The sequence below is a fragment of the Excalfactoria chinensis genome, chromosome 5 (genome assembly GCF_039878825.1).
Source record: "Excalfactoria chinensis isolate bCotChi1 chromosome 5, bCotChi1.hap2, whole genome shotgun sequence".
NCBI lineage: Eukaryota > Metazoa > Chordata > Aves > Galliformes > Phasianidae > Excalfactoria > Excalfactoria chinensis.
Window position 1 is genome coordinate 23,687,221 of NC_092829.1, and position 16,371 is coordinate 23,703,591.

The following is a 16,371-nucleotide window of genomic DNA, read 5'->3' on the forward strand; positions in this document are numbered from 1 at the left end:
CGATAAGGTCTCCCCTCAGTCTCCTTTTCCCCAGACTAAACAGCCCCATCTTCCTTAGCCTCTCCTCATAGGGCTGATTCTCCAAGCCCTTCACGAGCCTCGTTGACCTTCTCTGGACCTGCTCCAGTACCTCCATGTCTTTCCTGTGCTGAGATGCCCAAAACTGAACACAGTACTCGAGGTGAGGCCTCACCAGTGCTGAGTACAGGGGCAGGATGACTTCCCTAGTCCTGCTCACCACACCATTCTTGATACAAGCCAGGATGCCATTGGCCCTCTTGGCCACCTGGGCACACTGCTTGCTCATATTCAGCCGACTGTCCATCAGCACACCAAGGTCCCTTTCCGTCTGGGAGCTTTCCAGACACACCTCCGTAGCTGCCAGGATTGTCTTTCTGGCCCTTTTTGAAGACAGATGTCACATTCGCCAGGCTCCAATCCACCAGGACATCTCCAGTCAGCCAAGATTGCCAAAAAATTATGGAGAGTGGTTTGGCAACCACATCCACCAACTCCCTCATCACTCTAGGGTGCAAACCACCCAGCCCCATGGGCTTATAAACATTCAGCTTTCAAAGCAGATGGTTCTGGACCTACTACAGTGATCATTTCTTTCTGTAACTCACTGCTTAGCCAAGTATTACTATACTTCTCTTACAAGTCTGAGCACAGTTCACCATATTCTTTGTGAACTGCGTGTATTCCTGCACATATTAAAATGGCGAGAAAGTAGTAAGAAAAAATATTTAATTACTGCATTTGCTTCAAGAGCCTGTATTCTATGTATAATCTAGTACTTAACATATTCACTCACTATCTTTAGAATGTACAAGGAAATTTGTATTTATTTGTCATTAATACTGTAAACAAATTAGTTAAATTGGTAAATATATTTATTTTAAATAAAGTATCAATTTTAAAATAGCATTCTAAAAATAGCCACATTATTCCCCCCCCCCCCCTTTTTTTAGAAGTGCATCATCGTACTGAAAAAAACAGTAAGAATCCAGAATTAATTTCTTTGTTCTACTCATTATGCTTTAGTACTTCAAAATATTTGTTTGTAAAAATATAGTTGAATGGACTAATATTTAGCTCACATTCCCATGTAACTAGTAATACATAATGTACTTCTTCTCCTCATAAATTAAAAACACTATCAAAATTCCAGACATATAAAACAACATGAAGATTAAGTTACTATAAAAGAAACTATAATAGCTTACAGATTGCTTGTATCATTATTAAAGCACTGGTATCTATTACAGTGTCTCCCTGGAATAAAGAATGCACTTTTGGCAATAATCTTTTAAAAAAGTGCCCATTATTGCTAAGATGCTCCTATCTAAGCTCTAAACTAGTGTGCAATTACAGGATGGTAACTTTTAAAAATAAAAGAAAAACAGTGTTGGATGTAAATGCCTTTTCCCTACTGAAATACAACATACCTTCCCCGAGCATTATTTTTTGTGCTTCATATTGGAAACTAATTAGATACATTTTCACAAATATTTTTGAACTGCTGTCTACACACAGCAAAGTTGGAGTTAACTTGGATCCAGGGGTAAACCAAGCCATCCATGCAGAGAAGCCAGGCATGATGGCAGGAGGATCCATTTTCCTACTCTGGCACAGTTTGTGTTTATAAATGCCTTCAGTTCATGCCCTCTTTTCATTCAGTTTGAGAAGTTCTCTTTCCAGGGAAACATGCGCAAAGGGGAAACATTGAAAGAAGTGGTACAATTTGTTAGGGTTTCTTTCTTTGCTCCCAGAAAATGCTAAAATAACAGTAGAGAGAACACCAGGCAGATATGATAAATGTCAGGGCTGTGTTTTCCTTTTATGATGAATCCTAAACCACACTGACCTAAAAGTTATTTTCCTGTTGTGGACAAACTTGCAGTTTTTGCTGTGTAACCACACCGGGCAGAGTTTCAAATGAACATGTGTTGAAATTCAAGAGAAGAAACAAATGAAGGTACAAGCAAAAAGTTACAAATCCAGTGAAGCATAAGCCAGGCTTAACTTTACTTTTAAACTGTTGGAATTCACTTAGAATTAAAGCTTAAAAGAAATGAAGACATTTCTCAGCATACATTTCACATTAGATGCAAAGAAAATTTCCAGTGTTAGGTATGAATTTCAGCCATCTTCAGTGAACAATTTAAACTGTTAAAACTTTGTATGCTAACTCGGAGCTACATAATAGTTCTTAAAGAAAAATTTCTTTACATGGAGGTGCACCGATACCTGTAGCCCTCAGGCTGAAGTTCTAATGTGGATATTGTGCTTAATATCTTTATTATTCTTCTTAATCTGAAATCTTGAATCTTCTTAATTATTATTCTTAATCTGAAAGTTGCCAAAAGGCAAACTCTGGATGAGGAGAGTGTTTGCAGATGATGGTCTCAGAGGCTCAGTATTCATTTTATTATTGCACCTTCACCAACCATTCTTCCATTGCTTTGACAAAACAGGATTAGGATAAGGAGGCTAGATAGATAGGATGCAAACAAAGAGGGCACAGAAAACACTATTTCCTTCACTAATCCTCAGAATAGAGAACATAAAGAGGTTACTTTCTTGCATTCAGTACACAAAAGTAAGCATCACTGTGGTAAAGGGAAGGTGGTACACTACAAATGACACTGAGCTTCCAGCAATAGGTGAAATGCACAGAAAATTCATCAGAATAAAGACCCACTCCTCAGTTTTATTCTGAGGTGAGGAAATGCAGCACTTTCCTGACAGATCAGTAAAGGGACCATCATGTTAAGAACAAGAATCCACATATTTTTTTTCCTCACTGCCTTAATGCAGCTAGCATAATTTGCTGTCTCTAGTAATATGTTGCCGGTCTGCAAATCCCATTCCTGACACACATCTCATACTTGTGATACATAATATACCTGATAAGGAGTTCAATAACACTTATTCTGAAGGCTTGTTCTTTCTACATTCACATTCTAACTCACACTGCACTACACTTTACTCTGCAAATTATACTGGAATCAATGGATTTCCTGAAAGCATACTCTTTTTAGTGTGAGTAAAGGTATGAATACAGTCTGTAATACTATTCCCTATTGCGACAGTGATCTATTAACTTACATGCAATGATGAAACTTGGGAAACCTATACAATCCTGAAACCAAGATTAGGCAATGTTCTACTAGGTCAATAATCTACCAATTAAAAATAAACCTCATCAGCAGAATTTATTGGCTTCACAGGACACCATTCAATTAACAACCCTCTAATATGGGAGAGATTTGCACTGGAAAGCACAATGCTATGGCTCCAAAGGGGCAGTTATGACCAAATAAATCATTGAATGGCTGCTCTGAAAGTTATGCCTCCTATGTTATTATTATTGGCCCATGAACTCAGAGGTAGATGTTTGTGGTATGGTTGTAGAAGTTTAACCTTCCCTCCAATACTCTGTTACATTTTGTTGTCACGTAACAGACAGCAGCACAGGGGTAGTATGACAAATGACAAAATGGCATCTGAAATGTGAGTGCATATGAGGCAAAAGTGTGTCACTGAATTCTTCCCTGAGGAAAAATGGCATCTGGTGACATTAATCAACGGTTGCTGAGCACATGGAGACTAAACAGTGGATGTGAGAACATAGAAGAGGTGGCTGGTGCATTTCAGCAGTGGCAACAGGGTCAGTGGATCACCTCTACTGGTGCAGATTTGTATGAATGTGGCATGCAGTTTCTTATTCATTACTGCCAAAAGTCACAGTTAATGGTGACTATGGTGAAAAATAGTGTTTTGCAGATGAGAATTTGTTCTATCAAATAGTATTACTGTGGTATTTGTATCTGTTGTAGTTTCCACAGAAATAAATAGAACTCATGTATAAACACATGCTGTAGTACAAAGTGAAGACAGTAGAGTGTCCTCCTTATTGGATACATAACAGGGATTTATTTAAACTATCTTATATTTCCTGTCTACATTGTACTAGTTGGTTTTTTTTGTGTGTTTTTTTTTTGTTTTCTGTTTTTTGTTTTTTAAATATTATCACTAACAAAAGAATTAAAGCTAAGAGGCCAAGCAAAGACCCTCACTTCTACTTGCACTATACAAAATACAACTCAAGCTTTGCCTATTTTGAGGGAAAGCATTTCACTCTCTTACTTTTGTCATCTTTTGCTTTCTTCTCATTCCTCTTTTCCAAGCTGATAATAATTGAAGAGGAAGTTTTTGGCTTTGCAGTAAATAGATATTCAAGGTAATAGCAGAATAAGCAGTTGCATTTTCATTTGGGTGCATCAGAAGAAGAAAATCAATTGTATCACCAATGATAATGACAAAATTAAGTGATGGAACTAAGAATGATCTATCAAAAGAAGCCAAGTCAGCTATTCTCACTTCCATACGTATGACTCTTCAAGAGACCATGACTGAAGAAAAATGTATCCCAAGGACTTCCTTCAGTTATCAACAACATACAAGGCTGGGGGAAAAAATAATGTAAGCCATTTGTTACAACTGGTAACCTGCCTAGGTGGATTCTCATTTAAGTGACCTACAGAATTGCTGTTTGGGGATGGTAGGTTGTGTAAATTAAGTTTGAATTTGCTTCAATCCTTTGTAAGTGGCATCAAGTTTTATTACACTTTGGAATTCTGTCTGGTTTTCATAAGATTTAATACTTTATGCCTTCCTGTTTATTGAAATTTAATCCAAACAAAATTCAGGTAAACATTTCTTCATCTGTGAAAAGACTTAGGGCTCTGAAGTCATACTCTTTCTGAGAAATATATTAAAATTTCTACAACATTTTTATCATCTTAGAGGTATAATAAGGATTAAATGCTGCTTGACTTCTTTTGGACTGTCTGCTGGAAACTGTTCTGCATATGTTTGTTACAGGCACATTGAATTTCTGTAATTCTTTGATTGCAGCTCTGCCAGAAACATGATTCCAAAAACTGTAAAGCATCCAAAATGCAGCAGCAAAAGTGATTCCTGGCACCTGTAGGAACATTTTTCCAATCTCTGAGTCACCAAACCTTTACTCAAAGTTAATATTTTCTTTTGATTTCAGTGTGGCTATAATCTTATATGCTCCCAAACTAACTCACTTGTGTTTTGTTTAACAGAATTTTGTTTAACTGAATTGCTGTTAAGATGTACAGTGCTGACTTAGAGAAGCTTTTCAGTTATAATGAAAAGTGTCATAATAGGTGTCGATTAACTGATGAATTATGAAGTACTAATGTAATCTGCATCACTTCATCAGAATGCTCAGTTTCTTTAGGTGATGTTGAAATAAGAGATGGTGACCAGAAATTCTGCTTTTTTAATGCCTTTGCATCGTTTGGCTTGCTCAGTTGCAAATGTAATGGAAGACAAAAACCATTCTTCTGTAAGTTTAGTCATTAGAAATAGCTACAAACACTAGATAATCTACACTGCTTAGAAGGCAGAGATGGCTACAAATACTACTTTCTTGGAATTCAATACGCTATTGATTTTTAGAAATATTAAATGAGAAAGTCTTTCCAACATATTCTGGTACAAATGGTTTTGTCTGATTTCTGTAATGAATACATTGACCAAAGTCAATGGGAACAACAAGCCTCCAGTGCTGCTGAAGATTAGGCATCTCTTTTTTAGACTCAAATACAATTTCATGAGACAGGCATGACAGTAGAGCATGGCTCACACAAAACCAGATCAGAAAACTACATGAAATGTAACTTTATAGTTGCCAAAGAACAAAGGTCAGAAAATGCTCTGGTATGCTATTTTAACCAAGTCTGGAGGAATCTTCTCTTTTCCTTAAGAAAAGAGGACATTTATAAATCTGGCTATCAAAAGGAGCAGGAGCTTTTCCAGCTTTATGTGTCTGAGAAGGGATATCAAGATGGATAGGTACTCACAGATCTATGCTTGTTCTTGAGCAGCTGGCCTGTGATCCAAAACCACAACAAATACCTTCTTAATGTTGATGGATCATTGCTCTATATCAAATGCTTAAAGTCATAAGTTTTATTACAAGTGACAGAAATATGTGACTAATTATTGAGGCTCTTTTGCTGCCTTTTGCACAGAAAACAGCATGATTTTTGAAGTCCCAGACACATAAAAAGCAAATGTGGCAGAACACTCCTACTTACAAGCCAATGAGTGCACAAGTTCTGGCTAGATCTTACTCAAATAATGGGATTTACTAAAACTATCATGAAAGAATGCAAATTCTTTTTAGTATTGTTCCTCATTCTTTCCTGTTCCAAGTCTCTCCTGACTCACAAAATTGTCATACATCATTAGGTTAGGAAATCAGTTGTGCCAATTATTAGTCTCATGACAGTAGGTTTTTCAATTCCTAGAATTATGTGTTTACCTGAGAATCTTGTAGCTCATTTAAAAAGCGTAGTTCTGATTCAGGCCGCTAGAGTTTCAGTGAAAAACAAGCAAACATGAATTCCAGGAACTCAAAAGGCAAAACAGAAACAAAAAGGATGAATAAATAAAATAAATGTATGTTTGTGGTTAGGAAGATCTCATGAAATTTAAGTCCATCTCTTGATTGTCTTGGTCCAGATTAATCTGTTTTTCATGTTGCAGCAAATCAGGGGTAAGGCACCCACACATCTGCCTTTGCAGCTGTGCAACTTGTGTTCACTATTTCCCCCCCCCCCCCCCCCCCTTCTTTTTTAAAGCAGCCTGGGTTAGGCTATTTTTGGAAGCTCGCAGTGTTGCTGTGGAATGGCCAGCAAATGTCACTATAGACTGAAGCAAAGTGTTTTCCTCTGTTTTGGAACTAAATATGAAAAATTTTGAAACCTTGAGGAGGACAGAAAATTGGCAGAACAGGTTACAAAATGGCTTTGCAGACTGGCTGTAAAATATTGCATAGAGATTACTGGGCCAACCAAAGTACGTAATATAGTTATCCCTAAACCAAGAAATACCGGACCTTACATGAGCTGAGTAATGACCGTAACTAATGATATTCTATTAATTTTAATATCCAAATATGCTAATAATAATGAAAAAAAAAAAAAAAAAAAAAAAAAAAGAAGGATTTGAACTTCAAACGGGAACAAGAGACACTGATTAGCACAGGGATGCAGTCTGTTTGCATTACATATTAAAATGGACTATATTGAGAAGTATTCTAGAGGAAGGAAGGAAAAGCAGCCCTGCAGTTAGAACCAAAGACTTGGGTCATAGCAGCTTACTTTTTCTCCAGAACAGCCATTAGTTTTCCGAAAGACTGAAAAAGTCACTTAATCTCCTTGCATTTTAGTTCTCCCATTTATAAAAAGGTGATAATTCCTACCTTTAAGGAAGGTTTAATGGGGTTTAGTTCATTAATGTTTGTACAGTAAGTACAGGTCCCAGGCAGAAGAGTACTGTAGAAATGTTTGATGTTACCACTGCATAGAAATATCTCAAAAGAAAAGCAGTGCAGTAGCAGACTCTTTAATAAAGAGAACTCTTAAATTAATATGCACGATTTTTTTAAATAAAAGGAAAAAAGTCAAAATAATTTCTTATTAGCTAATTTAACAACACCTCTTTCCAACATTATTGTCATCTTGGGTCCCAGCTACAAGTGAACAATACATTCAACCTATCCTATCGGTGCAAAATGAAATAAAAACACACGGAAAATGAAATAACTGTTTTTCCTAAGGCATAAGTGTAATTAAAAACAGCAGATCATAAATGAAAATCAACAGCATTGTTGACTTTATTTCATTAAAAATATATCTCTGTGCACAATGGTGATGTGTATAATTGGGACAGTGCTGTACAATAAAATTCCATTAAGTAACAATGATTCACTTACCACAGAAAAAGCAGTAATAAGGTTAAACTCTTAAGTTAAGTGGAAAGTAAGTCAGACTAAACCCCAGCAGGTTTCCTACTAGTGGCATCGCTAATGTTTTTGAAAATCTTCTAAATGCTCTTTCTCAAATATATGTATTATACATTGGAGTATTGTTAATTATATCCATTTTATCTTTTATACACTTCCCCAGGAGATCAGTGAAGAATGGAAAACTTACTTATAGAGGATTTCAGATTTAATGAGACAAAGATGGTTTAATATATATGACAAAGTGATGTGCTCTCACCATATTTGATAAGTAATTATTTTTTTATACTCTAATGGCTACCATTTTAAAAATAATTAATGTATTATTTATGTAATTAATAGATAATCAACCAAGTAATGAAATACTCTGGTTACACCACTCTATGTGTGTACTATGATAGATACCCTGTTTAACATCTCTAGAGCTCTTGGCATTACATCATATCATATCATATACATATATATGCATACATATATATGTAATTTGAAAGATTTGTGCACATTCTGAATATGTAAGAAAAAAATTATAATAGTTATGTTCATATATATATATCTTCATTTACATATATATTGCTAGGACTTTAAAAACAAGTTTGTTAGAAATCGGATTTTTCAATCCATAGTTACGCACTTACACAAATACCATAAATTTCCACTGAAATAAAAACTACTGAAAACACGGGTCCGTTATTGTTAACTTCTGCAGGTTTACCAGCATTTCCTTCACAATCACTAACATTTAAAAGTTTGCTGATAGAACAAACAGAATCAGCATCACTTATTCAGCATCACAAACAACACAGATGTAGTATAGAAATTCAAAGTTGTATTCAGAGAAACATGTTCAGGAACCTGAAAAGAAAACCAACTTCATCTACACTGACACAAGTTTTCCCCATAATTCTCATGACTGGAAAAAGAAGTATTAAAGACTGTCTAATTGGGAAGACAGTTTTCCACTATAGTTTTCTCGAATATCTGTCTGAAAAAATATTTGTTTGGAAGTGTTTGCAACCTGCCCTTTGAGGTGAGTATTCAATAAATTGTCCATTGCTTTAAGAGCACTGTTGCCTTAGACACTCTGGTGTACCGATGAAAAATATCTTTACCTCTAATGCTTGGCAATTACTCATTATTTGTTTCTTATTCTTTGGTCAAAGACAACTTGCAGAGTAAAGTGACCTGTAAGGATGACTCAGGTGAGGTTTATTAAAAGTCATAGCTATGTACAGAAGAAAAGCACATAGTTCCACCAGATAGATTTATTTGCTAACTGAATAGTCCTGTCTCCTAAACGGTCCCTCTACTTCTGGGGAATGAAACATGACATGAGACTTCTGCTATGTCAGCTGCAAAGCTGAATGCCGGCTGGTTGTTGAAGGAGCTTATCCACCTGTATATAGCATAATGACTACACTTCTCTTCCCTCCTTTCAATAAATATCCAGGCTTAGGCTTAAGATGTGGCCCAGACTAACGCAAATCTTATAGAGCATGTCTTGTTCTACATATCTGTTTGTGACAAACTCGAATATTTTCTCAGCTATGATAAGTTTATACTTCTGTAAATTTGACCTCAAATGGACTATTTCTGACTTATGTAGGCAGAGAAATAGGCTATTAAACTGATGGCCACACAACATACTAATTAAAATAACTTATGTAGGAAGTGAAATTAAGAGTAAAGCTTCTCATAATTGAACTTAGTTTTATAGTGAAGCAGAAATAAAGCATAGTATTGCTTTTCAACTTTGGTGATCAGCCCTGTAAATATCTCTTTTGAAAAAGTTAACAGAAAAATATTACTGCAAAGATTTAACAAAATCAAAATGAATTAACACTTAAGACATAAACGAAAGTTAAAATATGAGTGCATGATTACCTATGTACATACATTGCATTATGACATGTATAATTTAAATATTTTATCCTATCATCAAGAAGAGTATCTATGAAGACTATGACTGTTTTTTCATTACCTTAAAATATTGCAGTTGTTTCTCAGTATTCATTGTTCCTTCGTTTTCTTGTCTCAGACAGGAATTGAAGATGAAAAGCTCTGTATCTCTCAGCCACCCTTTCAGCTCTTTGATCCTGACCTCCAGCTGCCTTACCAGGCTGCCGCTTTCAGGCGAGAGCAGGTCACGTGGACCTAACCCACTGTGCCCTACCATTGTGTCTTGGATCTTCTCTCCTAGGGTTTTCTAATACACCAGATAAAGAAAACATAGATTAGTCTTATGCACCAAAACACATACAGGTTAATGTGCAACAAGAAGCATCTGTTAAATGACTAGAGAGGTTTTTATTTTTAAATTACTACTAATATCAATCAATTTCACTCTTTGTTTCCTTCATTCAATCAATTTCATATTTTGTATCCTTGTTTTTCACTAACGCCACAGTGTTGTTCTCTATGGGTCACTGACTTTGCTGGAAGCATGATTAATCAATGTTTATTCAGAACAACTATGGACAGAGAAGGCAGAATGCTACATAACTTCATAAAGTAGTTACAGAATTTGTCAGCTGCTTTAGATACTTATGATCGTAGGACTTACTGGTTTCTCGGCTGTAAGAACAGAAAATATAGCAAGTGTTGAGCTCACCAAGCTCCTGTGCATCTATGATTTTAGGGAAACACTTCAATACTGAAATATTTCCAAGGTACAAACTGTCAGGTCACAGTTTCCAAACTTGCAGCCCTGAAGTTGTATACAGGAACAGTTAGGTCACATAACATCTGGCTTGCTTTTAAAACAGGAAGAACTCATTCAGACACCAATAAGCTAGAAACTGCAAAGCCATCAAACCAATTATTTAGGCACCTAAATTTGGATTTAAGTTCTCCATGTTAAGCATCCACTTTAAAAATAATGGATCAGAATAAACATTCACCTCTGATTATTAATGAAACTAATTAACTATAGCTTTTCAAAGTAGTACTTCTAATAAAGGAACTGCTGAATAACATTTTGATAGTGGACATGGTGACAGTAATGAATATTCTGAAGAGGCCAGAGATAGGAAGTTACCTTCCTTTTTAATATTTTGAAAGGCAATCATTTAAACATCACAGAGGAGATATGCAGTTGCCTGCTTCTCCTATGCCTAGCAGTATTTTATCTGACCTATAAGCGGCTGTCAGTCTGACACTTATTATAAGTACTAGATCTGTGTTACTGATTGTAGAACACTCAATATACACTGACAATCACATCCAATAACCTTTTAAACTGATAATTAGCAGCGGTTAATTGTTGTAACATGAAGACATGGTTTTAGGTGACCCAGTATGGCTGTCTGTTGAAAATCCACCCTTCATTAAGTTACTGGAATATAATTTATCATAATGAACTTAGCTTCCAAAAATAAGCCTAAAAACACAAAATTAGATCAACAGACATTAATCTACTTTGTGGCATTCTGTAAATAACCTATTTAGGAGATCATAACTAAAAAACATGCTTTCTTGGCACCACCCTTCTATTTTCATGGTGCAAATATTGATAATTTGAAGACCCTCAGTGGAATCCAGCACTAGCTATTGTTTTTATGCTGTAACAAAAGTAGCAGCAGGAGGTGAAATCAATGCCCTTGGAGGGTAGGGTCACAAAAAAGAATTTATTGCCACTTTTTTGTTCTGGAACAGTTTGCAATCATAAATTCTTCATAAACAGAATACTTCAGAGAATGGTCCGTCTTCATAAATATACGACAGAGGACATCAATTTCATTTAATTCACAATTTGTGTCAGCACAGCAGATGCCAATGCCTGCCTTGATAGGGTTGTTTAATATGCAATTGAGACAGAGTAATATTCAGCACAGGGGACAAAATTTCACAGATTAAACTGTACGCACCACTGACATTTCATTCTAATGTATTTCCATTCCACACTGTTCACCTTAGATGAAAGTAATATTAAAAACCATATCCCTCTATTTTACCATTGTTAGAAGTTAAAATCCTTGTCTTTAATTTTTTTCATGCCAATTAAAACATAATCATGCCAATTAAAACAGTATGCCTACCACCGTTAGTTTCTGTGAAGATTTTTATTAAATTCAACAAAACTCTATCAAACTCTGCTTATTATTAATGAAATTGCATCTAGCAGGAAAACAGTAATAGTTATTTTTTTTTTAATTTTTCTGTAAATGCTGAAATTAATTGCAAAACTTAATCCAGAGGCATATTTTAATCTTAAAATGCAGAGAAGGGGGGGCTTCAATTTTTTCTTAAGAAAGAGTTTTCCTAGATTTTTATAATTATTATCACTTACTCATCATTTGTATCCTACCAGCTGTAATCAGTGTAGCTGAATTAATCTGATTAAATACATTGAATGCTATAAGTATAAGGCTAACAAATAAAATTATTTTAAAAGTTGTCATGAATAGATGTAAAAGAACAGGTTAGTAGGTCACATTTTTATTAGCAAATTTATTCTTGTTCAAATACTTCAAAAATGCTACGTTATAATTATAATTGGAAAATAATAAACTCACTATTTAGGAGACAACTTTTAACATTTTCTGACAATTTGCAGATTTATAAAATCGATCAGTAAGAAACAACTTCGCTGAACTAAAAGAACTCAACCCTCTGTAAAATGGCTATTGTATTACCAAATAAGCTAAAGTGACACAAGTCGGTATTTTAAATGATGCTGGCAAGTTGCATGTATAGCTTACTCATTATATATTAGAAATGTTTTTTAAGCTCAGATAATAGCATGCAAAATTATGCAATGTGACTGTATTGTTAATATCACACATCTATAATTAATCATTTAAAGTAATTTATAAATTTATCTTACCCTTGATTTGAAGTGAAGGCAATTAAGGAGAGAAGTGGATGGAAAAATATATAGTTTGACCTCTCTCTCTCTCTCTCAGCTGTTTTACAACAATAGGACTACAGTGTCTCCTGCACGGTGCCATCCCTGGGCTCTGGGTAACAGAATCTCTATATTGCTTTTTTTTTTGCCAGATTCTTGTATCTCACTCTTTGGCTGAGACCCAGCCCATCATAGCGTGAAATGAATTACATGAAACTTTTCTGGCTTTTGTCAAAAGTGAGCTGAATACAGCAGTATGAAACCTAAACAGTCTGTATTCTAAGCTTCAGGTATTCTGATTTGTACAGAATCTGCATATTTGTTTTTGAGCCATCAGAGTGACCTGAAATATGCAGTGACAACCCCACTTTTCATCTTAAGGGTATAGTAAATAGTTAAACAGTAGATGTCTCTAACATGTACCTTCAGAATAAATTCTATTAACATTCACTCAAGCATGACAGTCAGTGTATATCAGATATACTGCATTATAGTTGACTTGGTGCATACCCGTAATACATGGCATATTTTACTTACATTTTTTATGTATTAAAGAACTAAAATTATTAAAGTCAGACAGGAGACAAGCATGGAATAAAAAAAATCAACACAAGAGGAAAATACTATGGAGTTTTTATAATAGCATGAGTAGCTTGTTTGAAATGTACGTGGTGAATTGAAAGAGAGAGATATTTGTGCCTCAAATTAGAAATCAGACAGACAGCGTACTTCAACACACAAAAATGTACACATAACCCACAAACAGTAATAAAAATGCAAATACCCCGAGCAGTTCCCATTTTTCATTAATTGAATCCACTTTTTCAAGGAGATCATTTGGTAGTAAAACACCACTTTTCTTCAGAGCTTCAACCTTACTGAGCAGTTCCATCTTTTTTGGTTGCCTGATTGACATTTCTACACTGTATCTCTAAAAAGAAAAGAAATAGATAATATTAGTTACTGTGTACTGTGACTAGTCTTCTCTAGAAAACAAAACAAAACGTGTCCAGTTGATCATGCTCATTATGCCATTACTTTTTTCTTTTTTTCTTTTTTTTCTTTTTTAGCACATAATCTTCATATCTGAACAGATTTAGGTACCAGCCACATTGCCTTCTGGGTGACATATAAACACAGGCGGTTAGTGATTGATTACACTTAGTAATATCCACCCATTCACAATATTCATTTGTGCAGTAGCATTCACTAACATTAACACCCTTTCTTCCAAAGCTCGATCTGCCTTTGTTTCATTCAAGGGAGTTGGTGTCTTATTTTTCAAATATGCTAAGTTAGCAGGTACCACTGAGTCACTTCACTGAAAAAAAAGCCCATGGAAATAATTTCAGATTTAGGATTTCTGTGAAGTTTACTTCTGCTTCCTCTCCTTCTGGATTTTGTCAAATACACGGGCCTTAAACATTGCAGCACATGAAAATGTGAGAGCTTCACCTTAGAAAAACACTTTGACGTGACTCCCTCATAACAGAATACATGTAACTTGATTTTTATTGTATCAAGCAAAAGTGAAATGGCACACAAAACACAATGGCCACAGTGTCAATACAGTCCTGACAAAATGCTTGATTTTCTCTACTGTTAAGAACTGTTTAAAAAATGAAAAAGAACACAGAAAACAGGACTAAAACCAGAAACTTTTACAAAATCAATTTAATACAAATTTCTAAATATTTTAGCTGTATGTGTAAGCAAGTGATATTCTATTATGTGATACTATATTGAAATGTATTCTGATCTAGAGATGCACAGGGAAATACATCTATTTAAAAAAAAACTTCTCTAAAAACCTGAATTAAGCGTTAAATGTGACAACTACTGCAGCAATCAATTAGTAGCTGGTATATTACACTGATAAAACCCAAAATTTAAACCCAAGCATATTAATCTACATGCTATACCTATAGGTAAGCTAATTCCCTCTCTGGCTGACATACAAACTACTCATAGAAAAAGGAATTTGGTGTAGTCAAAATCATATCTTTTAATGGTAAAGGAGAATTCAACACGTATTCTTACAAAGGAGTTTACAAGGCATTCATAAATTATGCAGAGGTATTAGAAAATAACATCCTAAACATTAAGCTTCTTTGCTTTCTATTCAGCCAAGGAAACTGGTACAGAAGCTCACTAGTGCAAATGCTAGTAACTGGGCTAAATATAAAAAATTAAATGTGAATAAGGAATGTTTAAAACATGGGTGCCTTTTCCAGATCCAGGGAGATGCTCTGTAGGAAAACAAAGCAAAAATACAATTGGAGACGGCTTAAAGAAAATAATAAAGGTGTGAAATCACTGTTTCAGCTAACAGGTCCTCAGCATTTCCATGCATATGTTTGCATATTGTTAGTTTCATATTTTAATCTTTCATTTGCACAACACATGCACATCATTTGTATTATGTAAACTTCAGCAAATATTAGTCATTTGTGGATCACAGAGCAAATGTTTTAAATGAGGTGATTTAAACCATTTCTCATTATTAATGAACACTGATCAGGTGTCTGTGTATCCAAAATTACATGAATATGCATAGTAAAAAACAAGGAATTGTTTGTAAAGAATTTGCCTTGTGATACAGAGTCACTGTGACTACAGTTTCAGAACCATACAATATTAGGTATCGACCAGATTTGGCACAGGAAAACCAAATTCTCAACGGGACAATGCCATTCTATTGGACTGAAATGTTCAACAAGTACTTTTCTCGGTCCCATATCTTTGCCTTTTCAGCTAGAATGGTGACTGGAGGCGATTACGATCTTCTTCATGCAATCTGATTTCTATTTAAAAATGATATAGCTGAAAAGGATTTGCATAATTATTTCCATGAGTACATGTAATATCAAGGGGAATCCAGAGTCCAATTTGCTAGGCACTGAAATCCAGTTCATGCTACTCCCTTTCTTTTGTCAAGTGAATTAATAGACTGAGAGAGTCCTCTAGCTGTGTGAGGCTGGCGCAGGCTAATGCCTATCACCTGTTACAAGCTGCTACAGGGTGGGCTGGGGTTGGTAGCGGTCCTGGGGTGGCATAGGACCAATGAAGAAAAAAAAATACAGTGAATGCTTCATAACTACAGAATTCTTGTTGACACAGAAAAGTAAGATGTTTTATTTAATTTTGGACCAGATGAAATAACGCAGTGCAGCATAATCCAAATACTCTGATGATGTTATTAAAGGGTCATTACATTAAAAAATAAATAAGACAGGTTTTATGTACACCCTCTGACTTTGTCACCATGTAACCTACTATACAAACAAGCATGATGAAAGTGCTGATTGTCAGAAAATGCATTATACTACAATAGTAAAAGATGAAAATATTAAGTTCATTATTAAATATATAGGTATGTGACTGAGAGTCATTTCTGGATATTTAACATGCAGTCTGTATTTTAAGTTAAGGGAAGAGCTTAATATTAGGAAGTATAGTTTAAGAACTGATAGCACTACATGCTATTGCTAATGCTATTTTTTAATCCATTAAACACCTACACTCCAAGCAGTTGCATGGAAAAAATTAGCTAGCAGCTCTATCAGTGCAGCACAACCCTAGTCTGGTAGGACTTCTTAATCCTGCGGTGAGAAGATAATTTAAACTTCAGATTCATTCTTTCCTCAGCTTTAAGTGAGCAAAGGCTGCTCCATTG

General features: G+C 35.1%; 1 protein-coding gene across 2 annotated transcripts in view; it reads right to left on the minus strand.

The window, feature by feature from the left end:
* AKAP6 (A-kinase anchoring protein 6) overlaps positions 1 to 16,371 on the minus strand; it is a 250,248-nt gene that overhangs the window by 35,520 nt on the left and 198,357 nt on the right. For both annotated transcript variants that reach the window (XM_072337277.1, XM_072337276.1), the window contains exons 10-11: positions 13,480 to 13,626; positions 9,831 to 10,055 (exon numbers count right to left, since the gene is read on the minus strand). In XM_072337277.1, coding sequence (XP_072193378.1) covers positions 9,831 to 10,055; positions 13,480 to 13,626 — 372 coding nt within the window. The remainder of the gene's footprint in view (positions 1 to 9,830; positions 10,056 to 13,479; positions 13,627 to 16,371) is intronic.